The following is a 14,510-nucleotide window of genomic DNA, read 5'->3' on the forward strand; positions in this document are numbered from 1 at the left end:
CGAGCAGGCGGAGGGGGTGCGCAGGGGGTCCTACGGGCGGGACCTGACCTGAGGAGCCCCGAGGCCGAGGCCAAGGCCGAGGGAGACAGCCGGACGGAGACAGGACAGGGACACAGCAGGCCAAGAAAGAGGCCGAAACGGGCAGAGACGCAGCGGGGACAGGGACCCGGACGCCCAAGCGGCAGAGACAGGGCAGGCGGAGGTGACAGGCGGGCAGGCGGGGACCAGAGGCGGTCGTCCCCGCGGGGGGAGGAGTCACGGCGCCCTCTGCGGGTCCCGGCGGGGGGCGGGGGAGCCAGTGCCCCCGAGCCCCACGGGGGTCCACGGGCGTCTGTGCAGATCAGTCCGTGAGGGTTGAAGCCCCCGCAGCCCTCGGGGAGTTTTCAGACCTTAGGTGGGTCCTGGCATCACAAGGGGGTTCGTATCTGTTGGGAGAGGGTCACGGTGCCGTTTAGAAGGCTGAGAACGCGCTCTGAGGGGTCACTGCGCCGCAGGTGGGGGAGTCCCGGCGGCCCTTAGGGTGTTCGCAGAGCCTCGAAGTGTAGTTCGGCCCCCCGGGGGGCTCCCAGCCTTCTGGGACGATCGCAGCGTCCCTTGGAGGGGGAAGATAAGGCGAGGACGGGATGGCAGCTGCCCAAGGGAGCCTCGAAGCAGCGCTTTGGGGCCATCACATCCCTCTCTGTCGGGGCGGGGTGTCGCTGCGCCCGTCACGGTCCTCGCAGGCATGGGCGCGTGGCATCGAGGCAGTCGCTGGGCACGGTCGGGGGGGGCCTAGATGGCGACGCGCGCGACGCCAGCAGAGACTCCTCCGCGGGCGGATGCACTGGATGAACGTGCGCCTCGATGGGGAGGCAGCGCCCCGCCCGCACTTCGGGCTCAGGCCGTCCCGCAGCGACCCCGCCGCTCACGCCGCTGCAGCCTCCGCAGGCGCCGCGTCCACGCATCGCGCCAGGGCAGCACGAGGCTCCCGCGGGTGGCGCTGAGCCCGGGCCCTCGGCCCCCGACCGCGGTCCCTGGCCCGCCGCCAAGCAGCAGGTAGCGGCGCCCCGGCAGCAGGCGCGGGCAGCCGCAGGCCGCGTCCCGCGCGGGCACCCACAGCGCGCTGCTCCCCCGCCTCGCGCGCTCCTCGCCGCTCCGGAACACTGCAAGCACGGCCACCGGGAAGCGCGTCCACGAGCCGCGCGCCTCGCCGCGCGCGCCCACCGCCACCTGCACCGCTGCGGGGAGGGCGAGAGGGGGCGGGGTCAAGTGGGGCGGAGCCGTGAGGGGGCGGGCGGTGCGGAGGAACACGGCGCGCCCGCGGTGTGGGGAGGGGGGCGCGAAAGGGACCGAACCGGGTGGGGGGCGCTCAGCGCTGGGGTGGGGGTGGGGGTGGGCATCGAGAGGCCACCGGGAGCTGACAGGGCGGGGGCAGCGACAGTGGGAGGCCCAGGGAGGGAAAAGAGCGAGGCGAGAGGGTGAGGGCAGGAGCCTACCATACTCCTTCCTGCAGAACTTCTTCAAGCTGATGCGGTAACTGCCGCGGGCTGGTTTGCAGTGCAAGTCGCAGTCTGGAGGGGGTGTGGAGGCTGGCACAGAATCCCCACCTCCCTACCCCACCTCTTCCTCCTCCCTTCCTTGAACCCATAGCCTTCCCCCACGCTCATGCCAATCTGGGACCCTGTTCTCGGTCCACTCACCTTGGGGCTCCACAGGGCTGCTCTCCTCAGTGGGTCCAGGGGCAGGAGTCTCTGCGAACAGGATGAAAGGACGGCCTGCATTGAAGGGGGACCATGCGCGGGGAGGGCTCAGGGGACAATCTGGTACCAGCAGGGAGCTGGCGTGGGTGGCCCCGGCTGAGGTGGCTGAAGGAGGGCAAGGTCACTCACTAACACAGGGGGCCACTGGAGAGCGGCTCTGCTGGAAGCCAGGGGCGCAGCGATTACAGGTGAGGCCGGTGACGCCGTCCTTGCAGGGACACTGGCCTGTGGTCTGATTGCAGGTTTTGCCAGCGGCACCAACAGGGTGACAGTCACATGCTGAGGACAGAGACAGGATGGTTAGAAACCCATGTGGGGAGGCGGGAAACGTGAAGGCAAAGATGTGCAGGTAGCTGGTGGCGGGCTCACCCCTGCAAGCGCGGCGGTCACTCAGGGCACGCCCAGGGTCACGATAGAAGCCCTCCCGACAGTAGTGGCAGTGACGGCCTGCGGTATTGTGCCGGCAGTTGAGACAGACGCCGCCGCTGCGACGGCCGGACAGTCGGTACAGCTCCATGTTGAAGCGGCAGCGGCGGGCATGGCCGTTGCAGGAGCAAGCTGCAGGAAGGGATGGGTCAGGGGCAGGCTGGCCCGGTCCAGGATCCCCAGGCCACCCTCCAAGGCCTCACCAAGGCAGGCGTGGGCTTCCCGGGCCGTGGCCCGCTGCCATGGCCTGTCGCAGTAGAAGGGCTTGCAGCGGCCGCAGTCGGGGCCTTCGGTGCCATGCTGGCAGTCGCAGATCAGGTGGCCCTGGGTGTCCAGCAGGCACCTTGAGGCATGTCCATTGCACTTGCAGCGCCCGCCCACCTGGAGCTCAGTAGCTGAGTACGAGTAAGGGACCGTGGCCACGGAGTCCCTGGCGTCCCCCAGCACGGCAGGCCTTGTGAGGACTAGTTGAATGTCTGTGGCAGTCACCCAGTCTTGGAGAACTGGGCTGCTGTCCAGATCCAAGCCTGGTGGGCTTCCGTCCTGCACGCTGAAAGCCAGAAGGCCACCGCCATCAGGCTGGACCTGGGGCTCGGGGAAGCACAGAGCTTCAGGCCCTGGGCCAGGTGGGCCGTCCGCAGAGGCAGGTAGGCGGCCGTAGTCCAGGCCACAGCGGGAGGAAAAGAAGCCCAGTGGGGCCCAGCTGCGGCCATGGTCCTGTGACTTGAGCAGGGCCACCGAGGCCGGGGGCGCAGAGCAGAAGCGCAAGCTGACGAACACCAGCTCGAAAGCCTTGCCCAGGGGCACTGTGAGAGTCACATTGTGCGGCACCTGCGTGAGTGAGTCCGAACGCCAGCACACAGGGCTTGTGGTGCTCCCCGCCGAGGTCAGGAGGGCGGCGGGGTGTGCCCGCCTCGGGTCCGAGGCATCACAGGCCCGCGTGGCCGGCCGCCCGCACGTGCTGGACGCCAGAACCTCGCGGCCCAAGGCGGCGTTCACCAGGCCGGGCACGCAGCCGCGGGGCGCGCCCCCGGCGTCATGGCAGGGGTCGGCGGGCGCAGGCGGCCCCAGGCTCAGCGCGGTGGAAAGCGTGCCCGCGGTCAGCAGCAGCCCCCAGGGCCAGCCGGGCATGGCCGGAGCCGCGGTGAACCAGCCAGCCCGCCGGGCCCCACGCCGCTGCCCTCGGGGGAAAGAGCCCGGATCCGAGGCTCTGCCCGCTGGCCGGCAATGCCGCGCAATCCCGGGCGGCCCCAGCCGGGGCCAAGAGGTGGAAGCAGCCGCGGGCACGCCCCGGGCCAAGCGCAACAGCGGGGATGCTGGCGCGTCCTCCCGCTGGGCCTGGAGCGTTGACAGGAGTCGCCCCAGCTCCCGGCGCCTCCGCCCGCGGAGGCCCCACCCGTCGCCCGCCGCTGCACTCACCCACCGAGGGCCGGGTCGAGCAGGTCTCCCGGCCTCCCGGGAAGGGCCGAGGGCGGGCGGGGCCTCGGGCGCCCGGGCCGCCGCCTCCTCCCGGCTGTAGCGAGGGCGGGCAAGCTGTGCCAGGAGGGGGTGGGGGGCGCAGTAGGCGCAAGCCTGGGCCCAGCCGGGGGCGGGGCTGCTCGGGCCGGGGAAGGAGGGAGGGGAGGGGAGGGGGCCTCGTCGGCAGAGCCGGAATCAGAAGCAGATTCAGACACTGGCTGGGCCAGCGGGGGAGGGGGCCGGGAGGCCCGGGAACCGGGGGAGGGGCCGGGGAGCCAGGAATGCGCCGGCGGGAGGGGTCTGGAGGGGGCGGCCCAGCCGCGCAGCCCGTGGGGGACCACCCAGCAGGGTCCCCGGCCTGCATCCAGGCCCTGACTGCTCCTGGGGCCGTGCCACGTGCTGGGCGGGGGTCCGGCTGCCTCCTCCCTCAGGCCCATCTGGCAGGCTGGGCCCTCCATCTGAAGGCTGGTGCTCTGATGCTCCCTTGGGTCTCTACAGGGAACACTCAGGGCTGTAGCAGCCAAGCAGGGCTGGTGGTTATGGGATGTCCCCAAGCGGTGGTCGGCTCTAGTAGGAAAAAACCCACAATTGGGACCAGGTCTGATTTTGAAACCAAGCTGCTCCAATTTCTGGCTCTGTGGTTCAGGCTCCTTAACCTGAGATTTAGTTTTTTTCACCGGACTGTTACTCAGCTTTGCTGAGCCATTGGTGGTGGGGGCGGGAGGGGGGGTTGACGAGCTGCAAAGGTATTGGATGCAGCCAGGGAGGGACCCCACAGCCTTGAGTCCTTGTTGCTTTATGTTCAGGAAGGATGTGTCCTTCCGGTCTGACTGGAGCTTGCCTAAGTAATGAAATTGGCATATCCCACCCAGATCAGGCCGAACTCGTGTCCCACAGCATCTCTGGGTCTCCATCTAGTTGCATCACCGAGATGGGACCAGCCCCTAGAGCTGGCAGGGAGGAAGCAGAAGCTGGGGCAGGGGAACCCACTAATTAACTGGGGTTCATGGTCTTGGACAGCAAGTCGAGGACCCCTATAGAGGTTTGGGAGTGGAGTTTGGTCCATGGGAAGGGCCTGGTCACATGTCAGAACCCCTGAGCCTGGACCACATGCTGGCAGGTTTGAGTAGGGAAACTGAGGCAGGAACCCAGCCGGGCAGTCTGGGCCCCAGCTGGGGATGGGGCAGCTGCAGCCGAGAATGACCCAGTCAAGAGAGACCAGAACTGCTCCGGATAGAGACCACTTCCCCAGAACCAGTAAGCCCCTGATGGAGGGGGGCTGGCAGGAAGAGTTGGCCGCGTGCAGAGGGGCCAGGGAACACAGGGACGCGTGTGACCTGGGAGAAAGTGTGAGGCCTGAAGTTTCAGTTCAGGCCAGGCCCAGCAGCTGATGGAGGTTGCCATGTGGATGTGTCTGGGCTGGCAGAGCTGCCTCTTCTACAAGAAGAAGGTAGAGAGAAGCAGAATCTTCTTGCTGTATAGGAGAGGAGGGACAGGGGGGACCCTGGAGCCTCCCAAGGGAAACCAAAAGAGAAGAGGACAGAGCAGCCAGGAAGACAGGGTGATGGGACACCTGAAGTGACTAGCACCTTCTGGTCAGGCCCTCACAAATGCAGGGGTGGGGGGGTGCAGGGGCTGATGAGATCATGGGAGGCTTGGGAAGAATCCAGTCAGAGGGGCTGCTGGCTTCTCTCTCCTCGCCTTTGGCAGCAGCAGGGCAGCTGGGTCTGTGGGTCCCCTCTGCCCCAGGTGCCATGGCATCTAATCTCAACTTTGAGATAAAAAAAACCTTTCCCCTTACAACAGATAGCCGTGAACAAATGAGGGCGCTGACCGGGAGCCCAGTCTGCTCCAGCATGAGTCAAGTTCAAAAACAGCATCTTCCCAGCCATCCTCTTTGAGGTCTTTCTGATCAACAGCCTCAAACCCAGCCTGGGGAGAGCGAGCCCCTGGCAAGAGAGTACCAGGTGCGACAGATCCTTCCGGGACCGTTAGGAGCTAAGGGGTGACTAGCTGGCCGTAGTGGGGAGAGATGCCCAGGCCCAACACGAGGGTTCCACAGAGCCCGAGACAAGCCTCCAGGGAGCCCCTGGCTGTCTGGAGTTCAAGACGCAGGAGGGAAGAAAGGAAATCGGGGGGCAGCCTCCCCTCCAACCCTGCGTCAGACTTGCAGGCTTTGTATGCAGCCCAGCCTCCCCGGGAGTTGGGGCTAAGGTCTGCAGAACATCTGGTGTTTTCTGGTGTGGGTGGAAGGAGGCCCCCAGGGCTCAGCCTGCTGCGTGCACGCGTGTTCAGAGCGTTGGTCAGTGTTAGCAAGCAGAAAGCTCTGGGCCCAGAGGGCTGTAGTACCACCACCTCCCCAGGGAGGAGGCTGCAGGCAGCCCCGCCTCTTCCCCCAGAATGGCCCCCTGAACGCATTCTCTTCTGGCCCCTAAGGATGGCCCTGGCAGATGGCCTGATGAGAGTGAGGGAGGGCCTTCTCTGCAGCTCCCAGTCTGGGTCATTGCTGGACTCAGTCCTGTGGACTGTGCCACCTGTCCCCAGCCTGTGGGGCCTCTCACCCCCTCTCCGCTGGTCCTGGCCCGTCCTGGCACCTTAGAGGAGACTCCGCCCTCCCACCCCCCCATGCACCTTGTCAGTCCACTCCCACCCCCAGTCAGAGTGACAGCTGCTGGCTTTGGGGGCATGCAGAGAACCTGTCCAGGGAGAAAGGGACCCAGGGGGCCAGAAAGTCCCAGGCCTCAGGGCGCCTGGGGTCTTTCCTTGTCAGGCGAACTGACCCAACACTCCTGGCCCAGCCCAGGACATACTGTTCCCTCCAGACCTTTGCAAGCCACCACTTGTACACATTTCACACAAACATTTATTGAGCGTCTATTATGCCAAGAGGGGCTTCCAACCCAGCAGAGAAGACAGACGGCGTGGCGAGGGGAGCACGGTCTGCTTCACCCCAGGAGGGTGGACCCGCCGAGTCCGCGGCCATCCCGCACCTTGCTCCCCCAGCAGAGCCCCTGTGCCACGCAGGCCCTCTCCGCGGTCGCGATCCACTCTGCGCGCCAAGCAGAACGCTGAAAAGCAACGCTGGGAGGAGTGGGGAGAGGCGAGTCCGAAGAGCAGAGGGAAATGGCTCGTAGCCCCCACCCCCTCGGCCTCCTAAGAGCTTAGGAAGGAACGGTCTGGGGAGGGGGCTTTCGCGTCCCGCTCGCTGTGCTCTGCGCGCCCCGGCGGGGCGAGGTCCGGAGAGAGGCGGCGTCCGGCTCCCGGTGACTTCGCTGGGGAGGGGGCCGCGCGCGCGCGCGGGCTCAGGACGTCCCCGGCTCCCGCCGCCCCGCGCGCCCGGCCCGCCGCTGCCGCCGGGCGCGCCAGCACAGGAAGGCGGCGGCCAGGAGCCCGAGGCCCGCGCCCAGCGTGGTCAGCGCCACGCCCTGCTCCAGGTCCAGGTGGGGTCCGCGCAGCGAGAAGGTGATGGCCGTGGCGGCGGCGCCGGCCAGCAGGGTCACGGCGCCGAACGGCAGGACGCAGCGCGGCCAGGAGCCCCCCACGCCGCCGGTGGCCAAAAGCAGCGCGCGCAGGGCCCCGGGGGGCTCGGGGGGCGCAGGGGGGGCGGGGGGCTCGGCAGGCGCCGAGGGCGGGGGCTCGGGCGCGCTCATGCCGCCGATGGGGGGCCGCGCTCAGGGTGGGTGTGGGCGCCCGCGCAGCCCCCACTCCCGTCCTCGACCGCCACGTCAGAGCGGATTGGCCCGGGATGCGGTGACGCCACCGGGACGCCGGGGAGAGGAGGTCGCCGCCGCCTCCCGGCTTGGCGCTGAATCAGGGTGGGCGGGCGCGAATGTCGAAGGGGGCGCTAACCCAGACCTCTGCCCTCCTTTCCCTCATGCTCCGGGCGCCACCTGCCTGCCCAGGTGCGGACAGCGCTCCACAAGGCAACACGGAGGACGGGTCCTGACAGGAGGGTCATTGAATCAGCAACCTCTGGGCACCCATCTGGGCCTGGCTAGGAACCAAGGTGGACAGCATCCCTGCCCTCATGGGGCAAAGGTCGAGTAAACCAAGTGGACTGGTGGACTAAAATAATTATGGTGGAGACCACTGGCTATGGAAATGGGTTTTGGCCAGTAGCAAGGTGGTGGGATTCCCCCTGGAAATGAAAGGTTCCTCAAGATCAGATCAACTGGGCATGGTCTCTGGAAGTAGCAACAGAGTGGCCTGGAGGGTGGTAGCTGTCCCCCAGGCTCCCCACCTCTTGGTTCCCCCTTCCCTGTTCCTGCCCCGGTCAGTGGACAGAGCTGTTCCACTCCCTACAGGCCCCTTAGTGCAATGAGGACTGTTTTTAGGTTTCCTGCTTTGGTCTGTCATCTGGTCCCCAGCAGCCCCCAAGACCTGGGATTCCATTATTCAAGGTTTCTGGCCTGTGGGACTGTGGGGGCAACCCCAAGGCTGCTTCAGCATCACTCAGCTCATCTCCCACACCTGTGACACCCCATCGGGCGCTCAGAAGACCTGGCCTGCTCCAGGAGTTGCCTGGCTCGGGGCCTGGGTCCCCCTGGAGCAGAGGCTGGTGTGAATTCCCTGCTGCTCATCGCTAGCTACACAGAGGGCCGATGCCCCAGCTCTGAGGATCGTGCTTGGTTGGCTCAGGTGCCTAGGCAAGGCTTATTTAAAGAACACTATGGCCTCCCAGGCCACCCCAGGGCCTACCACTGTGTAATTTGTCCTCGCCCCAGCCACAGGAATAAGGGCCATTACTGCTGCGGGCCCCTCGGGAGCCTCCTGGGAATCATCTGGGACTGGCCACACAGGCAGAAGGCGGGCACAGACTGAAGGAAGAGCCAGGCCACCCCAGGTGGGGAGGCGGCGCGGTTCCTAAGCAGAGGGAACTGACATCCCCGTACCTGCCCACCAGAGCCCAAGAGGTGGTGTCGGGGGAGGCCTGCCCTGGGCTCTGTCACCTCGCGGGTGTTCTCAGCCCCACAGCGCTACCTCGGGGCTGGGTCCTCAGAGCAGGCTCCGGGAGTGGAAAGACTGTGGAACCCACAGTCCAAGTCGGGGAGGGAGTGAGGAACCTCCCGTTGCCCGGATCCAGCTCCAGGGGCCGCAGGGGGCCGCGTCTCTTTGATAACCTCTCTTGACAACTACCCCCAGTATGACACTGGGGACGACACTGGGAACTGAGGCTCAGTCCCCTTAAGAATCTTGCTGAAAGTCCCCCAGCAGAAATCAGGTCAAAGTGGAAACCCAAACCTATGACTGGTATAAACCCAGAGACCATGACCTTGAGCCCCGTGTTTTCTTGCCTTCCTTCAGCGGGAGAGGCAGGAGCCTCGGAGAAGGTGACAGTGCAGTCAGTGAGGGGGGCCCGCGCTGGCCACAGCAACAGCCCAGGAGGAAGTGGTGAGCACGGGTGCTAGAAGGACCACTGTGGCCAAGAGAGCCCGCTCACTGAGTTGGGCCGGTGGCTTTTGCGTCTTTTAGTGAGCCCAGTCTAGGCAAGGGGGGAAGGGGTTTCCGGTGTGCTCGGGCCGATGCTGGAGGGGAGTCCCCGGTGCTGCTCACCTCAGTGTCCTCCTTCCACCTCCCTTCAGCACAGAGGCCTATGTGTGTTCTCAATAAATACGCTGGATATGTTCGTGGTAAGCAAAAACACACACAAAAAAAACAAACATGCCAAGTCCCGCCTTAAATCTAGATCCTTTCTAAAGGAGTTTTAATGTCATACAAGCGGCTGATAAGTGTGAAAGCAGGAAAGAACAGAGGTAGCTAAGAAAATAGCCCGACTGGCCTCTGGTCTCCGAGCCTGCTAAAGGTTATGCCAAGCAGAGGCCTGGCTGCTAGTTTGGGGGCCCTGGGCTGCCCGGTAGGAGCCAGGGGCTGTCCCCCCATCCCTGCCAGGGACCCTGCTTTCCCAGGTGGGTAGAGCCATCTCTGAGCCCCACCAGGGCACCACATCGAAAGTCCTCTCAATCCCCCTTGACCTAATAGGGGGGCTCTCTCCCAGTCGCGTGGGTCAGAGCAACCTCACCCTCCTGGCATGGTCCAGCGGTCTGGGAAGCAGCAGGGTCTGGGGGCGGCTGGTCACAGGAAGGGCTCAGTCGGCAGGTTCATCTCGAAGGATGGTGAGGAAGCGCTCCCCTCCCTCACAGAGCAGGCTATGCACCGCTCGGCAAAGCGCCAGCCAGGGCGGCCCCGGTGGCTCCCGCGCGCCCACCAGCGGGAGGAGGTCAGCCATCAGGACCTTGAGGGGTAACACACGGCCACGATCTCAGTGGGGGACCGGTCCCGGGCGGCTAGTGGCAGGCTTACAGAAGGCCCCCACAGTGGGGCAATTCCAGGGAGGGCTTTGGGCACCATGTGCCAGTCCCTTCTTCATCCCAGAGCTCTGCCCCTAGGCCCGGGCACAGCCCAGAGGCTCCGTCTTCCACTCCCCCGGCACCCAGTCACCTAGTCCCCCCCCTTCTGGAAGTACCTTCTGCAGGTGAATCTGCTGGTCCAGCATGGCCACCCGCAGCCCGAGGACCGCCAGACTCTGCAGCTCCTCGGGGTTGGAGTAGAGAAGCAGCTGAGGGCTCCAGGTAGGGTCTGCTCTTCCCCCACAGGGCACTGAGGCTCTGCAGCATCTCCCCTCAGGCCACGGCCCCAGCTGTTGTCCCGCCACGGCTGTGAGGACAGGGGGATGTGGCCTCATGGGGGGGCAGCCAGGGACCTCCTTCCCACTTGCCTTTAAGAGGGTGCGAAGCCTCCCTCTGCCCTGGCTGGAGCGCTACCGTCCAGCAACAACCATCTCTTGCAACACCAGGCAAGCCACCTGACTATGCCTGTGACTCTCACACGACACTTTCTCGGGAACTAGATAAACACGCGGACCATTTACAGTGACACGGCTGCGTCGGGAGAGGCAGCGGGGTGACCCTATCTTTGCCCAGAGACCCTTGACCACTGACCAGACCTTAGCACGAGGGGAGGGGGGTGGCAGGTCTCACCTGCACGCAGCTCCTGCAGCCTGTGGAGACACTGCCCTGCAGTGACCTGCAGCCCCTCCAGGGTAAGCAGGGCGTGGTACTCCTGCATCCGGTCGGCAGGGTCTGCGCAAAAGTCAGGGAGGGCAGGCCAGGTCCACGGCGGTCCCGAAGCCCTCCCAGCCCTGAGACACACACAGCAGGGCCCGCTCACCTGTGGAGAGCACTTCCTCCATCCGCCGTCTCATCAGCGAGCAGGCCTTCCGCAGGAGCCCGGCTTCCGCCTCTACCTCCGCAGCAGCGAGCCCAGAGCCGGGCCAGCCCGACTGGACATGGTCAGGGAATCTCCTCTGCAGCCAGGGTCTCCCCCTTCCCCTCCCGCCAAGGACAGGACCCCAGAGCAGCTCTGGCCCTTGCTGGAGTTCCTCTTTAAACTCACCAGGCCGGAACCACCCGCAGCCCCCACCCTGGGGGGTCCCACAAGCCCAGAAAGAATACAGTCGTCTTCATTTTCTGGAGGAACTGGGTTTTGGCCACGGAAGCAGCGTCCTTGGAGTCACTGGTCTGGGGAGAGCTGAGCTGGGCCCACAGGCTGGAACGCACAGAGGCACCGTTCTTCCATCTAGCTGGGCCTCAGGAGGCAGGGAAAGGCCGGGGCAGGGGCCCTAGGAGGGGTGTTTGGCTCTGCCGATTGCCAGGAGGGGCCTCCCCAGGCTTTGGGGGATGGAGAGGATGCTGTCCGTGAGAGCGGGACAGAGCCGACACACTCCGGGAAGTACTAAGAACTCAAGGGAGGAGAGGAGGGGAGCTGGCAACTCCCCTGGAAACTGGGACTAACTGGGACTACCCGAGACCACGGTAAAGAACTCTGGGTGCGAGCTCTGGAACAGACACTGTGCAAACACGTGAAAGGCCCCGCCTTGTTGAAGCCTTATCGCGCCTCTACGGAGCTGACACTACCACCCCCACCTTCACAGAGAAGACAGCTGGGGATGCAAAGTCTCTCAACCCCAAAGCCCGCTGAGTCTAAGTCCTAGCCAGGCAGACTCTCTTAACATGGAAATTGTCCCCACCCAGCCAACAAAGCAGAGTGGCCTGCCGGAAACGTCTTACCGATGTGGCCTTAGGCTGGTGGGATGCCTGGGCCTCCCTGGTCTCCCCTCCACCCCCACCCGGCTGGGACTCAGCCTTACCGGGAGTTCTGGGAAGCCGCTTTCCTGTAGGCCATGGGTAGCTTCAGCAGGCTCCTGCCAGGGAAGCCAGTACTCAGAGTAGCCTCACTCTGGGGGCTCCCCCCACCCCCAACAAGCAACAGGGCTTTCAGATTGGTTGTGGGAGCCAGTACAGTCCAGCTCTGCCCCGGTGGAGAAGAGAGGACACCAGGAGCAGAGCCCAGGCCCTCCACAGCCCATGTGGAACCCTGGGGCTGGGTGGAATGGGTGGGTAAGAGGATGGGGCCCTGGACAGCCAGGGAGAAGGGGACAGGCTCTAGCAATGGTCCATTCTGCAAGCTTCGGGGCATGGGTCCCATGGGACGGCACCCTAGGGGCTCCCCTGGTCCACATCCAGCTCAATACCCTGCCCTGTCATCCCCCATCCCAGATTCCTGCTGCTGGCCAGGGTCTGTGCAGGTACACACAGCAGTTCCTCCGGGAAGGGTTTGGGCAACCTACCCCTTCTCCTTCAGTGTGAAAGCTTCTGGGGCCCGAGGAGCAGCCGATGGGGGTATCTGTTGGTCCCTGAGGGCTGGTCTGGGCTTGGTGGTTGAGGCTCCTCTCCCCATACGGGTGCGATCCCCCACTGACGGAAGCCTGCACTCAGGGAGACCCCTGGCAGGCACTGTGGTCTGCTGGACGCCCCTGGGTGGTTTTGTCTCTGAGGCTCCACGGACAGCCTGGCCTGAGGCCAGGGGTGGGGCAGAGGCTGTGGTGGCACGAGAAGTGGCAGCGGACTTCAGGCTAAGGGCCCGGTGTCTTTCTCCCGCCTTAGAGACGCCTTTTCTCACCCGCACAGCCTTTTCCAGTGCCTGGGTCAGAAGCTCCAGCTCCCTGAGGTCTTGAGGGCTGGGCGTGCCTGCTGCAAAAGCCGCGAACTCTTGCAGTGGTCCCTCACCACTGGCTTGTCAGAAAACAGAGCAGGGGCAGCGCGAAGGAAAGGCCGGGCGGTGCAAGTTTACCTGGAGGCGGGGCCTCTTCATCAGTTTCTGGCTCTGGGGTTGGCTCCGCAGCCGGCGTTTCGGCTGGTTCCCTGCCAAGACCAGTACAGTGGCGGCACGGCCAAGAAGCAGGGCCCAGACCCGACTGACCCCAAGGAGCCGCCTGGCCTCGCGGCAGCCCCCCAACCTCGGAGCCTGCAGGCAAAGGGGACCACAGCTGGCAACAAGCAAGTGGGCGTTGGGCCCGGCCTCCCCGCCCGGGGGCTCTGAGCGGGGTTCCGAGGGCGGCCCGGCCCGGTGGTCTCGGGGTCCGCGTACCAGGTCTGCAGCAGCCGGCGGGAGACGCGCAGGCTCCGCTCCAGCTGCCGCTGGCGCTCGGCGCAGGCGTCCAGGGCATCCCGCAGCTCGGCCACCAGCCTGGGGGGGGGGCGCACCGGCGGCTCAGCACCCCGGCCGGCCGCGCGCCGCGCCCCCGCCCGCCCCGCTCCCTCCCGGCGCGCGGGTCTCACCGGCGCGAGCAGCCCGCGGGCAGCATGAAGGCGGCCGCGGATCCTCCGGATTTGCCGCCTCCGGGAAGTCAGGTCTTTTCCGGGCTAGGACACCGCCCCCTTCCGGCCGCGCGACCCAGTCCGGAGCCCAGGGCTCAGGGCCCGCCCCGGCCCCGCCCCGAATCCCCGCCCCCGCCCCCGCCCCCGCCCCCGCCCCCGGCGCTCGGGCTTCTGCGTCCCTGCCCCCGCGGCCCCCGCGCGGACGTCGGCTCGGACCCGGGCTGGGAGGCAGCGGGGGTGCTCCGGTGGCGCACGGACATCTAGTTTGGATGACTGGGCAAGTGGTGGCGCTGAGATTGCTTCCTTACTGAAGGCCCCCTAGAGCAGGGCCGAGCTGCCCTGCGGACCCCAGGCCACCTGGCGTGGGGCCGGGTCCTTGGCGGGACCCAGTGGGTACTGACAGAGGTGAAGAGGACACATGGGCTGGGGCCACAGCAAGGGAGGAGGGAGCGTTCGCTTGTGGACACCCTGAGGAGGCGACGACATTCGCAGGTGGCGTCAGCCCAGACTAGGGATGGTGGCCTGCGAGCAACGAGCCCGGGCCAGGTGGGCCAAGGGGAGACAGGTGACTATAGGTGGGGACTGGTGAAAGATGGGTGATGGAGGGGAGCTGGAGCCCAGAGAGGTGGAGGGACAGGAGCAACTGGAAACTGTTCCAGGAGCGTCTCCACAGGATGTAGGAGGGGGGCCTTCAGGGGCTCGGACAACTGGGGGACGGGTGCTGGCTGGAGGAGTGATGAAGCCAGCGGGGCCCCACCTGATTAGAGTTAATAAGTAGGACTGTGACCTCTGCTGGGGCTGAGAAATCTCGGGGGGAGCTCCAGGGATGACATGCTGGGGGTCAGGATGGAGAGGTGTCCCTTTCACAGCTGCTGGGGAGGGGAGCTGGGGGCCCTGTGCTGCTTGGGACCGGACCATGGTGGGACCTTAGGGTGGGGCTCTCCAGGGCAGTGGCCCGTTCTCATCTGGAGAGGCTCCCGTCAGCACCGGCAGGTGGCATTAGGTCCCCACTGGAGTAGTCTCCTAAAGGTGCAGGCTGGGGGGAGGCTTTTGTCAGTGGGCCACAGACAAGGAGGTGGGCAGTTCAGACACACACATTACTCAGCTGCCACTACCCTCATTGCATTTAATCTGCACAACACTCCTGTGAAGTAGGTATGATGGCCCCATCTTACAGACGATACAGAGGCTCACACATGCCCAGGGGCACAGTTGACTGGGAAGGTCACAA

The 14,510-nt window shown here is 65.6% G+C and overlaps 2 protein-coding genes across 2 annotated transcripts; both read right to left on the reverse strand.

Moving 5' to 3' along the window:
* Positions 1-876: 876 nt before the first annotated feature.
* Positions 877-3,795, reverse strand: NTN3 (netrin 3; the record flags this gene model as incomplete). The annotated part of the gene is made up of 7 exons (XM_080830660.1): positions 3,585-3,795; positions 2,369-3,346; positions 2,109-2,297; positions 1,869-2,018; positions 1,680-1,730; positions 1,476-1,550; positions 877-1,217 (listed from the first exon to the last, which is right to left on the reverse strand). The coding sequence occupies exons 2-7, from the start codon at positions 3,294-3,296 to the stop codon at positions 877-879; spliced, it is 1,734 nt and encodes a 577-aa protein (XP_080686786.1). The 5' UTR covers positions 3,297-3,346; positions 3,585-3,795.
* Positions 3,796-9,293: 5,498 nt separating this feature from the next.
* On the reverse strand, positions 9,294-13,325 carry TEDC2 (tubulin epsilon and delta complex 2). Its single transcript, XM_080830694.1, has 10 exons — positions 13,241-13,325; positions 13,050-13,148; positions 12,753-12,823; positions 12,250-12,652; positions 11,770-11,823; positions 11,075-11,168; positions 10,791-10,902; positions 10,601-10,702; positions 10,087-10,277; positions 9,294-9,855 (listed from the first exon to the last, which is right to left on the reverse strand). Exons 1-10 carry the CDS (start codon positions 13,264-13,266, stop codon positions 9,709-9,711), a joined length of 1,299 nt encoding a protein of 432 aa, XP_080686820.1. The 5' UTR covers positions 13,267-13,325; the 3' UTR covers positions 9,294-9,708.
* Positions 13,326-14,510: the final 1,185 nt, after the last annotated feature.

Source organism: Martes martes, assembly GCF_963455335.1.
Source record: "Martes martes genome assembly, chromosome: 18".
Lineage (NCBI taxonomy): Eukaryota > Metazoa > Chordata > Mammalia > Carnivora > Mustelidae > Martes > Martes martes.